This window comes from Sprattus sprattus, assembly GCF_963457725.1.
Source record: "Sprattus sprattus genome assembly, chromosome: 5".
NCBI lineage: Eukaryota > Metazoa > Chordata > Actinopteri > Clupeiformes > Clupeidae > Sprattus > Sprattus sprattus.
The window spans coordinates 4,900,207-4,919,207 of NC_137924.1; the positions used below are offsets into that span (position 1 = coordinate 4,900,207).

Here is a 19,001-nt window from a genome sequence, read left to right on the forward strand (position 1 = left end):
TCATCTCTTGCTGTGCTGCTCTACTGTCACTGAAGCCTTCACTGGGAACATCCTCAGAGGAGAGAGATCACAGCCAATAGCAAAGTATGGAAACACTCTTTCAGTGAAAGTGTGTGTGAGAGTGTGTAGGTGTGTGTTATTATCAGGGTCAGAGAATGACAGCTCTCCTCTGTCCCAGTCCAGCTGCACTCTGATCCTCTGGAGTTTCTGCTTCACTGTGAGGAGAGTGGAGGGCTGTGGTGTAGAACATGCTCCATATTTACCATCTTTATAATACACAGACCACAGTCCACTCATGGAGTCATAGTCTCCCTTCCTCTGGAGAGACTCTGTGATCACACCCACCTCCCAGTTTGTGTTCTCTCCAACCTCCACATCCCAGCAGTGAGTCCCTGAGTTAAAGCCCTCAGAGCCCAGGATGTCGGCATACTTATCAAATCTCTCTAGGTTATCAGGAAGCTGCTGCTCCTCATCACCACGTCTCACACTGGTCAGATCCTCAGACAGGATGAGATATCGGTTTGCAGTGTTGGGATCCAGAGTCACAGGAGCTGCAGAGTGAGAAAAACAAATGGTTTAGGTGGAAAGAGCACACAAAAAGAGATACATACACATAGACAAACTAGAGGTCAATACCTGTATCTGTATTTGTATCTGTTAAACCAACAAAATTATCTGGGTTTGTGTCTGGATACAGATAAAAGTCCAGAAGTGGGCGGGCTTATGCTGGAAGTCATGTTAATTCAGACACGTGTATTTTGTAGCGTATTATTAATTGGTAATGCAATTGGTGTGCTTTAAAAGCATCAAAGATTCATTGTGTGTGTGTGTACCTGCTGGCCTTATGAAATAAGCAATATGAACTCTATTGGGGGAGATGTGTGTGTGTGTGTGTGTGTACTGTATGTGTATGTGTGTGTGTATGTGTATGTCTATGTGTATTTGTATGTGTACGTGTATTTGTGTTTGTGCTTATATGTGTGTTTGTGTGTGTGTGTGCATATGTGTGTGTGTGTCTGTGCGTTCGGTGTGTGTGTGTATGGTCTCAAGAGAGTAGATGCTGAAATGCTATGAAATGAGACCTAAAGTAGGAGAGATGTGTGTATATGTGTGTGTGTTTGTATGTCTGTGTGTGTGTGTGTGTGTGTGTGTGTGTCTGTGCTTGTGCATATGTGTGTGTTGTGTGTGTATATACAGTATGTGTGTGTGTGTGTGTGTACGTGCGTATGTGTGCATGCCCTCCGTCTCTCTGTCCCTCCCTCTCTCTCAAGTTCAAGTTCAAGATTGCTTAATTAGCATGAATGTCATTTAGACAATATTGCCAAAGCTCAATACAAAACATATATGTAATTTAAAAAGATATTACAACATACAAACATATAGATAGAGTGACCTTATGTGTGTGTGTGTGTGTGTGTGTGTGTGTGTGTGTGTGTAGGGTGGGTTTCTGTGGGTGAGTGTGTGGAGGTATGTGTGTGAGTTGAACATAGATGTGAGTTAACACATAGATACCCTCATGCTGTCACATTTTGACACATATTGTGCTGCTAGAGCCGCTGATGGCCCTTCCCCAAGGAGTATTATAATTTTGTCGTCATCGGTGAAATTCCTAAAATTTGCAATTTTGTTTTCAATTTTGGGGAAGAAGACCTGTCTTAGGTAGGGATGGGTATCGTTTGGGTTTTTTCCGATACCGGTACATAACCGATACTTTTAAAACGATACCGGTGCCTAAACGGTGCCTGAACCGATACTTTAAAAAAAAAAGAGGACAAAGTTAACATTGGGAGATGGGGCAGTTTTAAATGTGACCCACGAAATATGCATGGCAACAAAAAAAAAGATAATTCATACAGATCATACATACGCCACTCACGTTACTGCTAGCTAGTTTTCTACTGTTTTGGAACCAGCCTCCGTGTTTCATGTTGCAGCCTGAAATCATTCCTGTTTATAAGACAACATTTTACGTACGTTATGTTCATTTAACTGCATGATTTGTTGCGGTTCCTCATTCCAATCAGCTCAGGCATTGAAAGGAAGCATCGTAATCTGCGTGACATTTCGGTCCGGTTTGTTCATTTAGCTGCATGAATTGTTGATGTTATTCATTTCAATCGGCTCAGGCACCGAAAGGAAGCACCGAAATCTGCGTGACATTTCGGTCCGGGTAGGTATCGGTTGTATAGTCCCGGTGCCATATTGGTACCGGTTCTCGGTACCCAACCCTAGTCTTAGGTCTACATACTTCATAGGTCTTCTCTCTGCCCCTCTCTCTCTCCCCCCATGTCTCTCTCCTCTCCCTCTCGCTATCTCTTCTCTCGTCATCTCTCTCTCACTCACTCCCTCTACTTCCTTCTCTCTCTCCCTCTCTCTCTCTCTTCTATCTCTCTCTGTCTCTCTCTCTTCCTCTCTCCCTCCCTCTACTTCCCTTTCTCTCTCTCTTCCTATCCCTTCCTCTCTCTCTCTGCTCTATTGGGGCTAAGCTTTATCTCAGGCCTTTCTCTATCAAACCCTATCAAGGATTCTATTCAGGCTATTGCTCTGCTTGGGCTATTTGGGGCCTTTTTCTGAAAACAGCTCCGACGTCTAACGGCTTTATTGCGTGTAGCCCTCCCACCAATGTAATGGCTCATACACTACACTATGGGATAACACAAACAGGGTGGGCTGCACATTAAAATCAACTCTTCTTTTATTGTTTCTTTACAAACCCTAATGAGATCACTTAATTACTCTCGGAGTGAAAACTGTAGAGCATATTTCAACGTTTCAAAAGATTGACCTGAGGAAAAGAAAACTCTTAGCAACCCTGTCAGAACGGAAAAATAATTCTTATCCTTCCCAAAAAGAAATGTCTTCAACACAGTCCTATATGAAGTCTTCAAAACAGTAGGGTGAGACAATACATCTTCCATACTTCTGCCTGTCTCTATGTGTTTGTGTGTGTGTTTTGAGTCTGAAATGGAAATATACTAGCCTGGATACCAGACCGAACCCCGCCCACAAAATGTTTTGTCTGGAAGTTCGGTCTGGCACTGCTCCATTGGGGAAAAATTAGCGCAGATCCGAAACGGATCCAGCCAATCAAATTGTCAGGGCGGGCTTTATACGATGATGGACAGATGGCTTAAGTTGATTTAACGGTAGATTCAAAATCTCGGGAGCTGTTAGTGGGAAATATGTTATGTGAATTAAGCTATCTACACGACTTTTTATGACTACATTGACTCGGTTAGTTGTGTATGTGCAACACGAAGGTTGCAGAGTATTGTATGTCTTAACTGAAGCTCTCTAGACCATTATTGTTAGGTTATTGCTAACACTTAGACCAAAAATCTATTGAAACACATAGTAGCTAGCTAGCCTCGCTGCTAATGAGTATAGCGTGAGCATGCATATCTCACAGATATTGACAGCGCATTCATTTTGAAAGATGAACAGAGAAACGCGATTAAGGCATTTGTCGATCGAAAAGATATTTTTGCCGTCCTTCCTACGAGATCCGGTAAAAGTTTAATGTATCAGATGGTCATACTACGTTGCTCAGAATGGTTCTAGCTATCCAATTGAGCGAAGAGGCATTTTCTTTCCTGGTTCGTTGAAACACGCCCCATAATCACAGCTCAATGGAGCAGTATCAGACTCATATTCTGACTAGAATTATGAGTATGACATCGTCAGGCTAGAAATATACACTTACTGTATTGAACAATCTCCTGCATCTTCTCCCAGACTCTGAACTTCAGGTTGCCCAGGTGTTTTGCCACATTGATCAGAGCTCCTGAAACCCTCTCTGGATCCTGCAGTGTGTACTGGGCTCTGGAATAACATGCAGAAGTCAGTGCTGCTGTGGGTTTGGGTTCAGAACCACAGAGAAGAGAGAGACAGGAGGCAGATCACTCACCTTTCCACTGTGCTCTTGTAGTTCTGTGAATTGATGAAGGAGAAAACATGATTGGTACGAAAATGTCTCATAAAAAACCTTTATTTACAAATGGACCTATTTGTGGTTGAGCTGCCCATGCTTTTTAAACAACACACACGCACACACACACACAAACACACACACACACACACACACACACACAGACACACACACACACACATAGACAGACACAGACACGTACACATACACACACACACATACACAAACACACAGACACACACACACACACACACACACACACAAACACACACACGTACACACACACACACCTAGACACAAACACAGACACGTACACATACACACACATACACACACACACATACACAAACACACACACACACACACTCACACACCCACCCACACACACACCAACACTATGATAGGGCAGTAGATGGTTCTTACTTGTAGAAATGTGATGTCATCAGCTCCCACCTTCTCTTCTATGGCTCTGATTGTGTCTGAAAGAGATGAGATACCTCTGCTTATCTTCTCAAACTTCTCCTTCTTCTGCTCCTCTTCCTCCCTCAGTGCAGCTATCCTGGCTGCCTCTTCATCTCGTAGAAACTGGTGAAGCTTCTCAAACTCCTCCTTGATCATCTTCTCTGTGTGCTGGGCCTGAGTCTGGAATAAGGTCAATAACAGAGAAAGTGTCTACTAGGAAATTCCTCTGGATTAACACACACCATAAAAGCTTCTTTCAACGTCTGTAGATATTCTATTCATGCTTGAGTCCTGACTCTCACCTTAATGTATTTTGCTGTTTCATCATAGGTGAGTTTTACTTTTTCAAAAGCCTTTAGCTTTTCCTTTAAGGGATCCAATTTGACCTTGAGCTTCTCCTGAAAGAGAGAGAGAGAGAGAGAGAGAGAGAGAGAGAGAGAGAGAGAGAGAGAGAGAGAGAGAGAGAGAGAGAGAGAATAATACAGCTGTCATTTACATACAAAACTATATGTGACGCCCCTCAGATGTCTTGGTGACTATTCCAACATTTGCTGGCATATTTATGGAAAGTCCTGAATGTGAAAATAATAAAGACATATCCCATGTCAGTAAGCCTCTTGACTACAGCAATAGCCAGTCAGATTTTCAAATACGACTTTGGCAGAACATGGATTGTCACCACTAAAACAACAAATGGATGCATTTCAATTGATGTTTTGTGAACACATTTGGATGGCCTTCTTGAGGGCGCAGATGAGTGAAATGGTTCTGCCACCTAGTGTTGAGTTACAGTAATAACAGCAACTACAGGGAGTTTGAATACTGTGATAACCAAATCATTGTTAAAAATGAAGGGACTAAATATCGGGTTATAGCTTGTTGTTAATTATCCAATACAAAATCTTGTGGTTATCAAACTTACCTTGAGGTCAACTGTTGCTTCATCAATGGGACTGAACTGGTGATTCCTGTGGAGTTTTGAGTCTCGACACGAGTAACACACAAGCTGCTGATCATCATGACAAAACAGCTTGAGTTGGTCGCCATGGAGACTACAGAGTGCTCCTCTCTGACCTTTCTCCAGTAAAAATGTCTCACAGAGGTTTTTTAATGCAAGGTTGGTTGGTGGCTTCGCTTTTGATAACCTCCTGCAGACCGGACATTCTCTAGATCCTTTGGTTCCCCAGTACTGCTGCAGACAGGCTTTACAAAAGCTGTGACTACATGACAGAACAACTGGGTCGTTAAAGATGTCAGTGCACACAGGACAGGATAAATCCTCCTCTAGCTTCGAAGCCATTTTCCAAGAAAAAATTGAAATTTGTTTTAACCTTGCCTCTCGTTGTTTTCCTCCCAAACTTTACTTTCACTTTCACGAGTTTGAAAAATCCAGACCGTTTCTGAGTCCTCTTGTAGTTTTTACCGATGCATGCCAGCACGATAACCTCTTCAACGTATTTTAAAAATAAATTATGTCCAGTTTGAGTGTTTTCTCACCTGCTAGAACATTTGTAGAGTTGTAACGTGGAACAAAGCTGCCGTCTGTCACTTCTTCTTCTTCTTCTTCTGTATTGTTTATTGGCAGTTTGCAAGCAATGTGCACTACCGCCATCTACTGGACTTGAGGTGCGATCAATTGGATATCAAAAATAATAATAATAAAGGGAAAACAACAGAAAACAACAAACTTAAATCCTATTTACTAATTTGCTTCTGTAATGAATGTTGGCTGTCAATTGTCGAGAATGTGGATAAAAGGGAAAAAAAAAAAAAATAATAAATAAATAAATAAAATTATATATATATACATATATATATATAGTAATAATAATAATAATAAAGGAAAAACAACAGAAAACAACAAACTTAAATCCTATCTGCTAATTTCGTTTCTTTAATGAAAATAATCAAAGCACTGGTTATATTTTCTGACCTAGGCTGACCTAATAAGGTGTCTAATGAAAAAACCTTTTTCACTTTCTCCACTTCCCTCTTTACTTTTTCTCTTTGTCTGGAGAATTTTGAACACCATAAAAGAACATGTTCAACATCTTCTGTGACTGCACAAATATCACATTTTCCGGATGGATGTTTAAGTATCGTCTGCAAGTTGCTATTTAAACCAGTATGGCCTATTCTCATCCTTGTAAACCAAACCTCCTCCTGTCTGTTCGAGTAGCTAGATTTACTATTTGAAATATCTTTTTGAATTTTGTACAGGTGTCTACCCTTTACCTCCTTATCCCATTCTGTTTGCCATATGATTTTAATTTTTTGTTGAATGAGTACCTTGATTTCTGACTTACTGAGTGGAACATTTAACTGAATAACCTCTTCTTTTGTTGCCTCTTTTGCCAGCTTATCGGCTTTCTCGTTTCCATCTATTCCTTTATGGGCAGGGACCCACACAAACTGAATTGATATTCCCTGTTCATTGGTTTTAAAAATGATGCTGTTAATTTCATTTAATAAGTCCTGTCTACATGATGATTCTCCACTTTGAATGGATGTGAGAGATGATAGAGAGTCAGAACAAACAACTGCCTTAGGGGGCCTGATTTCTTCTATCCACTGTAACGCAATTATAATTGCCATCATTTCAGCTGCAAATATGGACAAGTGATCTGATGTTCTATTTTTTATACAAATTCCATGATCAGGGTGCCGTCTGTCACTGAGCTAAACTTCCTCTATAAAGCGTCAGTGTTTTCTCCTCCCATTTTCTCTCTCACACTCTCTACACAACACCTCCCGTTCTCTCCCTCTGCGTGTGCAGAAGTCGTCGGTACGGTAAAGAGTCGTAAACGGTATTATTGATACACCTACGTAGGATTTTGACACGCGAAGTTGAAACGGCAAGGGAAAGGGGAAATGGCAAGAGGCGACGCCTATGTACCACCGAAGAAGGTGAAATAGCCTATGTTTGTAAATGTAAGTCATGTTGGACAGAGGAGTTTCCATGCATATCAAACAGTCATCTTGAAAATAGTCATGCTTTTTGCAAAGCTTGTATTGATTTCAACATAGGGGTAAGAATGACGTCCGTCAACATTAGGGTTGCCAACTTCCTCAACCCCAAATGAGGGACACTTTCTTCCATGTGTGCGTGCGCGCCAACAGCTGACCAACAATAATGGAAATCGCAAGGTTTCTTTAGCCGTAAACCTATACATTACAGTGTTATTTTGGCAAACCACTACTGTACGTGCTTGGATGTATTGTTCATAGTAATATTCAAGACAATTATTACAAGTCTCTCTCACATTTCATGATGTTTTCTTAAAATAGCATTAGACCAAGGCTGCCCAATTTGGCTCCGTCCGAATCAGAACGTCATTCGTTAAACAGCATTTTAACCCATTTCGAACAGGGCCTCTGTCTCAACGTCCTATGTAACTCAGAATGGTTGCAGTTCACTGCCTGGCCACAGTTTTAACATTGTTTTAGATTGGTCAAGGAGGGCGCTATTTACCTCTTGTCAATACAGATCCATAACTTTGCAGCTAAAGTTGTGATTTCTGGTTGCTAATACTCTATTTAGGTGCTATGCTTATAATAGCCTTAAACTATTTCAATGGGAGATTTCCGTTTGCATGAAATGATAGCTATATCTAGCTAATGTTATAGTCTCCTCGATTTAACTTCTACAATTATAATGGGTGAATGTGACACTTCGTATGAACAAGTTTATATGCATGAGTTCATATTCACACATATTAACACCAGTTCATCATGTATAAAGAATGCTGATATGAAATATGAAAACAACCAGTAGTCAATGTGCAAGCTTTAATTTAATCATTAACTCGCTACAAGTTTTCACCTGTTCGTGTTGGCTTAACAGATTCTTGTGGAGTCAAGTGCAGTTGAGAGGCGCTTGTCTCCAGGGCACAGATTACACTGTTATATTTTTCTCTTTTAACAGATAAAAATAAAAAAGGCTATAATTGGAATACGGGACTGGAGCTGTCCCTAACGGGACAAATCAAAATCACTCATAATTACACGTCCAGACAATTCGGGACGGTTGGCAACCCTAGTCAACATGTCAAGTCTCAATATCCGTGCTGCCGAGGATCAAAAGGGCACTCAGGCAATATCAAATGACATCACTAAGGGACAGACCGAAGTGCTGCAAGCCAAACTGAAAATGGCAATGTTAGTCACCAAAAACAACATCTAGTTTTCCTTTTGTGATGAGTATTGTAGGGAAAGATGAGCGTTTCAGTCAGCTGGCTAGGCTGATGAAGGCATTACTTTACATTCCACATAGCAATGCCTCCTCAGAGAAGACTTTCAGGATGTTTAAAAAAAATAGTTTCAAGGAAAAAGGCAAGTTTTTCTTAGAAGCCATTTTGTCTTAAGACTCTCTTCTCTTTGAAGGCTGTTTCACCAGCTTTGTCCAAACTCATGGGGTTCAGATAAACGTATTAAGAGCATCTAGTAAAGGACAGAGAATGGACCTGTCACTCAACTTCACCTCCTGCTCTGAGGCCAGTGACGGAGTGGAGATCATAATTAATGTCTGATGATTCTTACACTCCTGGTCCTTCATCCTCATATTAAGTAGAATAATCCCTGAATGTGTGTGTGTTCTCCTGTCAACTTCAACTTTATGTACTCATGATAACTGTGTATATCCTGTCCCTGTGATCTTAGAGATAAGGATGGAATATTTCTGGGAGTGTGTTTGTGTGTTTCAGAACAGAATATTTCTGGGAGTGTGAAGGTGTGTTTCAAAATAGAAAATGTTTGGGATGTTGTGTGCGTGCGTTTGTGTGTGTTTGATTCAGTGTGATTGTGTGTTTGAGTCAGTGTGTGTGTTTGAGTCAGTGTGTTTGTCTGCTTGAGTCAGAGTGTGTGTGTGTGTGTGTGTGTGTGTGTGTGTGTGTGTGTTTGTCTGTTTGAGTCAGTGTGTGTGTGTGTGTGTGTTTGACTCAACTGAGGCTTTTTCTGTTCTCGTCAGAGAAGCTGGTGAATTTTTATGTTAAGCCATGCTCTCTTTCCCCTGATGCGCATCATCGTAAATAAAATCTTATTCCTGACGTCAAATGTATCTGTGGTACAAAATGATTATTATCACCAGTCAGTTACAGACAGGGAGTACGATGGAGGGATTCTGATTGGTCAGCATTAGTTGAGACCAGTTCCACTGTCATTGAAGTTCAGGTAAGAGAATGAGGGTGTGAACTGTACCTGCCAGTGTGGGATAAAAAATACATGTTTCACATTTAATTAAGTAGGTTAGTATAGGATTCCATAGTATAACATAAATTGAATTGGTAACTGAGTGTGGCCATGTATTCTGTCTGACCTGTTGGGTAAGGTTTGATGAGCTAAGAGAGTTAGTCAAGACTTGGGGTAAGGGGATCCTATGTCAATAGTCTTATCTATAGTGGAGGACAAGGTGGCCACAGTGTATTAGTCCGAGGGAGGGGTTTTAGGTATAAGAGCTCAGTTTGCCCAGAGACTGATGGGCATTGTTGGGGGACATTTCATGAACATGGATTGCTTGTAACAATGCTCCCGATATCGTTAATAAATCTGCAGTACCACTCCAGTTGTCTGTAAGTAATTTTGACCACACCAGAGACACATAGACTGACCCCAGATCAGTGGATTAGATAAAGAACACGCAAACACACTCTGTGCCATTCCTCCTGTTATATGATGCAATGGAGCTTAATCTGTTTAATGTAATGGCATGTGTACATTACCACTACATCATATACTCTTCCATAGTATTATTACTGTGTGCTGTGGTGAATGTGCCGTGTGCCGTCTCTGCTGATATCAGTGAGGGGAATGAGGGAGGGACAACAGGGAATCTGAGTTAAGTACTTTATTAAATACACAAAATACTAATAATCCGGAGATTTGGATTTGCACTAGTTGTAAGTATGTTTAATGTATATTTTACTGTGAATTGATATTATTTTGAACACAAACAAGTAGAACAACATGATTAAAAGTTTTAAATCAAAATTAATCGGAATCAAATGTTTGCCTATCCATCAGGCCGGTCAATTCTGTAACCATGTTGAGATCACTACATGAGGGTTAAACAGTATACTGTATATGGCTCCAATTTGAGATGCTTGTTGTTCAGACCAACACTGCTGAATCCTGAGTATATTCATGTGCTTTGTTACAGCTCTTTACTGAAATAAAGCCAAATTGCTCAAGCCATATTGCTCAACCACAAGAAACGTTCCTGAAACGTCCCATTTTTTTTTCATACAATTCCTTATCCCTTGTATCATTCAAAGCTCTTATTTCCTAAAATCACACAATGGTTTAAAGCCAATTAAAGGAGCTTTAATTTAATTCCTGTCATCAGTGTTAGAATCTGATCAGACTAATGAAGCTGAAGCTGAGCTGCTCCACTGTTTCAGGACCTCAGAGTCTGATCAGACTAATGAAGCTGAAGCTGAGCTGTGTAACAACCGGCTCAGATTGTTACAAGGAAACGGTACAACCACAGCTTTGAAGTTACGAGTATTTTATTAAAGAAGTTGAAATACACGATGGACAAAGTGTGCTGCATGTCCGTTCCTCCCGGTGTGCGGAAGAGCAGGTCTTTTGAAGCCAAGGACACGCCCCCACGCAGGTGGAACCTGGTTCAATCAGCACCTTGGATGAGACACAGCCATGCAGACAAACAGAAAACCCACACAACACAGGACACCTGGGAAAAGCGGACGAACATAATGGTTCGTCACACCCTCCCCCTTAGAAAAGTTGATCGTAACGGGTCAATGTACAACAACACCAATAATCAACACAGGATGCAGAGAATAACACAGAACCGAATGCACACAGAGTGCAGATAGAGTGCAGAACAACCCAGAATGTACACAGAATGCAGGCCTGCATAAATAACGACTATAATACTCATGGCCAGAATAGCCAGCCTATAGTGACAACCATAAGCACCCACATGTTACACCACGTGACCATCACTAACAATCTTACCTTACCTTATTTAACATTCAATATTATACATTTTATACTTATCTTTACCCCCCCTAACCCTTGTCCCCTCTGCAACAACAGCCCAACCCGGGCCCTGGGAGGCTACAGGCAGAAGACACAAAAGTTAAAAGGGTATACAGACAGGACATTACACTGGAGCGCGGGAGAGCGCATCCGCAATGACATTATTTGAGCCTTTAATATGTCTAATGTCCAGATGGTAAGGCTGCAGAAACAATGACCAACGCATTAGCCGTTGGTTGGGGTTTTGGAGGGAATTCAGAAATGTCAGGGGATTGTGATCGCAGTATACCACCAGTGTAGACGCACATCCCCCAACATATACCTCAAAGTGCTGCAACGCCCAGATGAGGGCAAGAGCCTCTTTTTCAATCACAGGATAATTTAACTGGTAAGACGTAAACTTCCTCGAGAAATAACACACAGGCCGATTAAGGCCGTTGTCATCCTCTTGTAGGAGCACCGCTCCAGCTCCAACATTGCTCGCATCCACCTCCAGCTTGAAAGGCCTGGTGAATTGAGGAGCCGCTAAAACAGGTGTTGTTGTTAGAAGGCGTTTGACAGCTTCAAATGCGGCCTGACAGGACTGAGACCACACAAACTTGGCAGAAGACCTCAGTAAAGAAGTGAGAGGCTCTACCACTGTGGAGAAAGCCTTACAAAAACACCTGTAGAACCCCACGATACCCAAAAACCTCATGAGCTCTTTCTTTGTGGTTGGAGGAGGAAAGCGATCAATCGCCTCCACCTTAGCCCGTACAGGGCGCACCTGGCCCTGGCCAACAACCTTTCCTAGGTAGGTCACTGTAGCTTTGGCAAATTCACATTTAGCGAGGTTCACCGTCAAGTTGGCCTCTGCCAAACGCTGAAACAGAGCCCGAATGTGAACCAAATGACCCTCCCAAGTGTCACTAAAACAAACTACATCATCCAAATAAACCGAACACCCATCCAGACCAGAGACCACTCGGTTCATTAGCCGCTGGAATGTGGCCGGGGCATTACGGAGACCAAAACTCATTACCTTATAAGAGTAGAGGCCTTTAGGTGTGACAAAGGCGGAGATCTCTTGTGCTCGCTCTGTGAGAGGGACTTGCCAATATCCCTTGAGTAGATCGAACTTGCTCACAAAGCGAGCGCCTCCCACCTGATCCACACAGTCCTCAATCCTAGGTAGCGGGAAAGAGTCCGGCTTGGTGATGGCGTTGACCTTACGGTAATCCGTGCAAAACCGGAACGTACCGTCAGGCTTGTTCACCAAAATGCACGGAGAAGCCCAGCTGGAGGTAGAGGGCTCTGCAAGGTCATTTTCTAACAGATACTGCACCTCTGTCTCCTGCTGCCTCTGTCTATCCACAGAGACCCTGTAGAAGCGCTGTTTAATAGGGTCTGAATTCCCCACCTCAATGTCATGGCTAATGACGTGAGTTTGAGATGGACTGTCTGAAAACAAACACTTATACTCCTGAACAAGAGCAATCAACTCCGACCGCCTTGTCTCTGGCAGGTGACTGAGGATTTGCTCCAAGTTTTTTAGTGACTCCGAGTTTTGCAACCTTGCACTTAAAACAGCATCATCTGGCCCGCGCAGCTCATCCCCCCCTTCAAAGGAACGCAAGCTGCCAGGAGAGATATCAGCAGACCCCGGGGCACTAACCAAAAGAACAGGCTTCACCATATCACGGGCATGATAAGCTTTTAATAAGTTAACATGGACTAGTTGCGTGGACTTGCGCCTATCTGGAGTTGCAATCAAGTCTCACTAGACACTTGTTTCACCACCAGGTAGGGGCCACCAAACTTAGCATGGAACGGTGATCCCGTGACAGGGAGTAACGCCAGGACACGGTCCCCTTCACGAAATACCCGCTGTTCAGAACGACGGTCATAGAGCCGTTTCATTCTGCCCTGTGCCTTTTCTAAATTCACCCGAGCTACCCGCCAAGCCTCAGACAACCTCCGCTTAAAACCATTAACATAATCCGTCAGATTCTTTGGAGGCGCAGACACATCCCACTGACTCTGCAACACAGCAAGAGGCCCTCGTACAGAGTGACCAAACACTAGGGCATTTGGACTAAACCCGGTGCTCTCCTGGGTGACCTCTCTCGCAGCCAGCAACAGCCACGGCAGACCATCCTCCCAATCCCGAGCCAGCTCCACGCAATAGGCACGAAGAAGGGACTTCAATGTTTGATGAAACCGCTCTAATGCTCCCTGGCTCTGGGGATGGTAAGCAGTAGAGAGGCTGTGCTTCACTCGGAGTAGGCGTAACACCTCTGCGAAAATACGAGAAGAAAAGTTTGAGCCACGATCTGATTGGATTACCTTTGGTATCCCAAAAATTGAAATAAACTGAGACAAAGCCTTTACAATGGACTTAGCTTTAATTGAGCGGAGGGGATAAGCGGCAGGATAGCGAGTGGTCTGACACATCACTGTGAGGAGGTACTCATGACCCGAGCTAGACCTAGGCAGAGGTCCCACACAGTCAATGAGGAGATGGTCAAACGGGCTGGCCGCAACCGAAATGGGCAACAAAGGTGCAGGTTTGATAATCTGGTTGGGTTTCCCTGTCATTTGGCAGGTGTGACAGGACTTGATATACTTGGACACATCTCGCTTGACCCGTGGCCAGTAAAAGTAGCGCATCAAATAATCATACGTTTTCTTAACCCCCACGTGGCCCATAGCGTCATGTGCAGTTTTCAAAACAAGTGGACGAAGTCTTTCCGGAATCACAACCTGCACCAGGAGTTCGCCACTTTTCTCACCCATGTGTGAAGTCCACTTTCTCACCAAGACACCATCATGCACAAAGTAGCCAGTGGACACATGGTCACTCTTCTCTTTTGAGTTAACCCGGCTAAATAGGGGTTCTAAGGAAGGGTCTTGTCTCTGCTCCTTCGCTAGCTCTCCCCGCGACACCGATGTGGGAAGGTTTTCCCACAAGAGCCAGGGCTCCGGGGTGTAACCAGCCTCCCCATCAACACCCTGCTCTTCGGCGGCACGGCGAGCAGCGCGAGTAACCACACCAGCAGAGGTGACATTGGGGAGGGTTTGGGCCAAATTGGGGAGGACATTGGGGTGGGTTTGTGCATGAATACCAGACACCCCTGAAAGAGAGGGTGTTTCTAAGGTCACCAGGGGCAAAGCAGACGCTGCCCAAACATGGCAACCGGCCAAATTATTGCCAATCACGACGGCGACGCCATCTACAGGCAGAGACGAACACACCCCTAAACATACGTCCCCCTGCACTAGCTGTGACCGCAAGTTCACGTGGTGTAACGGGACAGCGAAGGTGCCTGGACCAAAACCACGAACCAAGACACTATTTCCTGTGTCGGAATGGACATCAAAGGGTAGCACAGACTGCAAGATGAAAGACTCAGAGGAACCAGTATCCCTCAGGATTTTAACAGGAACTGCCTCTGTATGACCTGGAAGGGAAACAACACCATCAGAAATGAAGGGCGAGTAATGGGTCTGAGTAAAATTTTTCTCATCAGACTGTGAACAAACACTTAAGAATTGACCTGGACGAGAGGACTTCTCAGGCCCAGCACGAGGCTTAGCCCTTTGCTTCAAAAGTGGGCAATCAGGTTTCCAGTGCCCACTACCTAGACAGTAATGACACCTCTTGCCTGAATCTGACTGGGCAGTAGGCTCTCGTCTGCTGAAAGGCCGCCCCACATTCTCAGGAGGTGAATAAACAGTATGTGGGAATGGCACAGGACCACCTGCACCCCTCTGATGCCAGTCAGACCTACCCTGAGGAAATGCCCGAGCCTTATGTGTGAACTCATAGTCGTCTGCAAGAACAGCTGCTTCTGAAACAGTGGTCATATCATGCTCCATGATGTATGTCGCCAACTGAACAGGTAGAGTATTCGTGAACTGCTCTAGCAACATCAGATTGAAAAGCTCCTCATAACCTTCAACTTCAGAGGCAGAACACCAACGTTGGCACTGCAACTTTAACTCTTGGGCAAACTCAACATATGTCTGGTCAGAACGTCTCCTCAGGTTTCTAAAGCGTTGCCTGTAGGCCTCAGGCACAAGGGAATAAGCCTTGAGAATAGCCGTCTTCACCTTGTGGTAGTCACGGCTGTCCTCAAGCGACATAGCAGAGTAGACCCTCTGGGCCTTACCCTTAAAAACACACTGCAGCATAAGAGTGCGCTCAGTATTCGGCCAGGCCTGTGAATCAGCCACTCTCTCAAACAGGGCAAAGAAAGAATCCAAGTCTCGCTCATTAAAAGGTGGAACCAACTTTAAATTAGAGGCCATATGAAATTTAGGGGCTTCATGCGACACAGTTTGCGGGACAAGTTTCCCGTCTGATATTAATTGCAAACGTTTCGCCTCAATCTCCAATTTAGCCATCTCAAGTTCCATCTCCAGCTTTTTGGACTCTAACTGCATGGAGAGTAACTCCTGCTGCTGCTCAAACGAAAAAGTACTGGATGTAGCAGCAGTTACAGAAGGTTTCTGTACCTCTGATTCTAATTCAGATAAGATACCCTTCTCAACCAAGGATGCCCTCAAAGATGCTTTAATAGTGCCTTTCCACTTTCTGTCAGCAGCAGAAATATCAACTTTATAAGAATCTGCAAGCTTAAGCAACTGCACCTTTGAGAGATTATCAAAAATCTCATCTGACGGGTCATCAACAAATTTATCCCAACTAGAGGCCATGTTAGCAACACAACAATAGGACAATGAGAATTTCTCCAACAATGAATCACGACTCACAGAAGACGTAATCCCGAAATTACAGAGAGAGAGCGCCCCAACAAGAGCGCGCGCACACACACACGCACGCACAAGAGAGAGAGAGCGCGCACACCAGCGTCAAACAGGAGGAAGTGAAATGTTACACAGCAGGATATAGCCGAAATGAACCACAAACAATTACTTTCCCGCTATATGAAAACACAAGTTATATAAATCGTAGACCCTTGCTTCACACGGGTGCCGTGGCGGGTACTTAATGCACGCAACAATAGCCCAGAAGTTCGACAAGCCCCAATCTGAGACAGGCCAAACTTTGGAATGTGCCCCCGAGACCACTGCTCTATCCACGTTCCCCGTGACTGCGAAGACGTTAAGCAAACAAAGACACGCAAAGCAATTTAATTCGCAAAAAAAATAAACGACTTATACCTCACAGGGAAAGCGTTTGTTTGAGATACAAAAAGGCCACGTACCTACAAAGAGAACAGCGCAGCTATACGCTCACTTCAATGAATGAAAAAATAGAGACCAATGAGAAATGCTTGTAGGCCCACAGGCCAATCAAACCAAAATCACTAGTAACAAAACACAACTAATTTAGGCTTAACTGTCTAAGGTCTATATCCCTCGTCCGGGATATTTTTATTTTTTTGTCAAAAAAAATGTTAAGCTCCGCGAGTTTTTGTCTTAGAGACATAAAAAGAACAACCACCGAAACATTGAACCCTTTTCTTTTATAATATATACAGTTCAACATTTTAAAATAAATAAGCACTTTGTCAGGGGAATAGAACTGATGTGTTGCACTTTCTAGTATCTAAGTGGGGTTTCTGCTGCTAAGGACCCACCCATTACCAAATGACAGCTATTCATATGATAAGGGGATGGTGATTCAGTGATCTCCATTGGGTCATGGTGTGGCAAGATTCACTCCGGGGGTTTTGGGCCACAAAGACATTCTAGGGCCATTAGAATATGGCCTTTGTCTTTGCAAGAGGTGTCACAGATTTGTTCACACCAACTCATCAATATGTATTTGTAGGGGCACAGATTTAGGAATGGCAGAGGACACTCTGAAATTATAAATATGTGGCAATGAAACAAGACATACTTTCTGAATGCTAAACTAACTTGTGTTTAGCCAACACCTATGTTTACAAGGCTCAGAAATAAAAAGTCTTGTGAATAAATCTTTACAATGTGTTTTTGTACTAAGTCTGAGCACCTCTGAAACAAGGTTTTTCCAAGGGTATGTTTACATTAGATTTAAATTAAACTTTTTTTTTACTACATTCCTTTTACTTACATGATATTATTGCTGAGGTCTTCTAGAATAGAATCATATATTCCATTTGTGCATCAATGTTTTTAGTTAAGCAAAATGTACAAACACATCAAGGCATGTCAGACAACTTCGAAAAGTCTAAAAGGCCTTGGACCTTAGAGTGTTAAATGCCAACGCGGAAAATGCGTATCGAAACGAAACCAACAACAAAAGTTCAACTACTTTACTGACGCGACGGTCTTTACAAAAGCTCAGAAGTTATAGGAGAAGAACACAGAAACAAAAATCAGGAATATAATTAGCAGTTACCAATTTCTCCAAAGCTCCTCCACGAAACCAAGTAGGCTATTTAATGAGAGAAAAAACACAGGCGCAAAAGGCGGATCTTACGTTTCCGAAGTAACAAAATAATAATAATAGGCTGTTTCGGACGAACCCCCACTTGTAACAACCGGCTCAGATTGTTACAAGGAAACGGTACAACCACAGCTTTGAAGTTACGAGTATTTTATTAAAGAAGTTGAAATACACGATGGACAAAGTGTGCTGCCTGTCTGTTCCTCCCGGTGTGCGGAAGAGCAGGTCTTTTGAAGCCAAGGACACGCCCCCACGCAGGTGGAACCTGGTTCAATCAGCACCTTGGATGAGACACAGCCATGCAGACAAACAGAAAACCCACACAACACAGGACACCTGGGAAAAGCGGACGAACATAATGGTTCGTCACAGCTGCTCCACTGTTTCAGGACCTCAGAGTCTGATCAGACTAATGAAGCTGAAGCTGAGCTGCTCCACTGTTTCAGGACCTCAGAGTCTGATCAGACTACTGAAGCTGAAGCTGAGCTGCTCCACTGTTTCAGGACCTCAGAGTCTGATCAGACTAATGAAGCTGAAGCTGAGCTGCTCCACTGTTTCAGGACCTCAGAGTCTGATCAGACTAATGAAGCTGAAGCTGATCTGCTCCACTGTTTCAGGACCTCAGAGTCTGATCAGACTAATGAAGCTGAAGCTGAGCTGCTCCACTGTTTCAGGACCTCAGAGTCTGATCAGACTAATGAAGCTGAAGCTGAGCTGCTCCACTGTTTCAGGACCTCAGAGTCTGATCAGACTAATGAAGCTGAAGCTGAGCTGCTCCACTGTTTCAGGACCTCAGAGTCTGATCAGACTAATGAAGCTGAAGCTGAGCTGCTCCACTGTTTCAGGACCTCAGAGTCTGATCAGACTAATGAAGCTGAAGCTGAGCTGCTCCACTGTTTCAGGACCTCAGAGTCTGATCAGACTAATGAAGCTGAAGCTGAACTGCTCCACTGTTTCAGGACCTCAGAGTCTGATCAGACTAATGAAGCTGAAGCTGAGCTGCTCCACTGTTTCAGGACCTCAGAGTCTGATCAGACTAATGAAGCTGAAGCTGAGCTGCTCCACTGTTTCAGGACCTCAGAGTCTGATCAGACTAATGAAGCTGAAGCTGAACTGCTCCTTTAAACTAAGGCTCAATGTCCCAACGTCAGTTAAAGTAAAAGATTATTCTCTTAAGAAGAAACTGTACAGTTTAATTCATCACGACCCATGCACTTTAATGGGTTACATATC

At 43.4% G+C, this 19,001-nt stretch overlaps 1 protein-coding gene across 1 annotated transcript in view; it reads right to left on the bottom strand.

Moving 5' to 3' along the window:
- Positions 1-19,001, bottom strand: part of LOC308365952 (E3 ubiquitin-protein ligase TRIM35-like) — a gene marked incomplete at both ends in the record, with an annotated part of 83,547 nt that continues 64,546 nt past the window's right edge. Inside the window, one exon of the mRNA XM_080839587.1 lies at positions 1-551. Within this exon, the coding sequence (XP_080695713.1) occupies positions 1-551 (551 nt within the window). The remainder of the gene's footprint in view (positions 552-19,001) is intronic.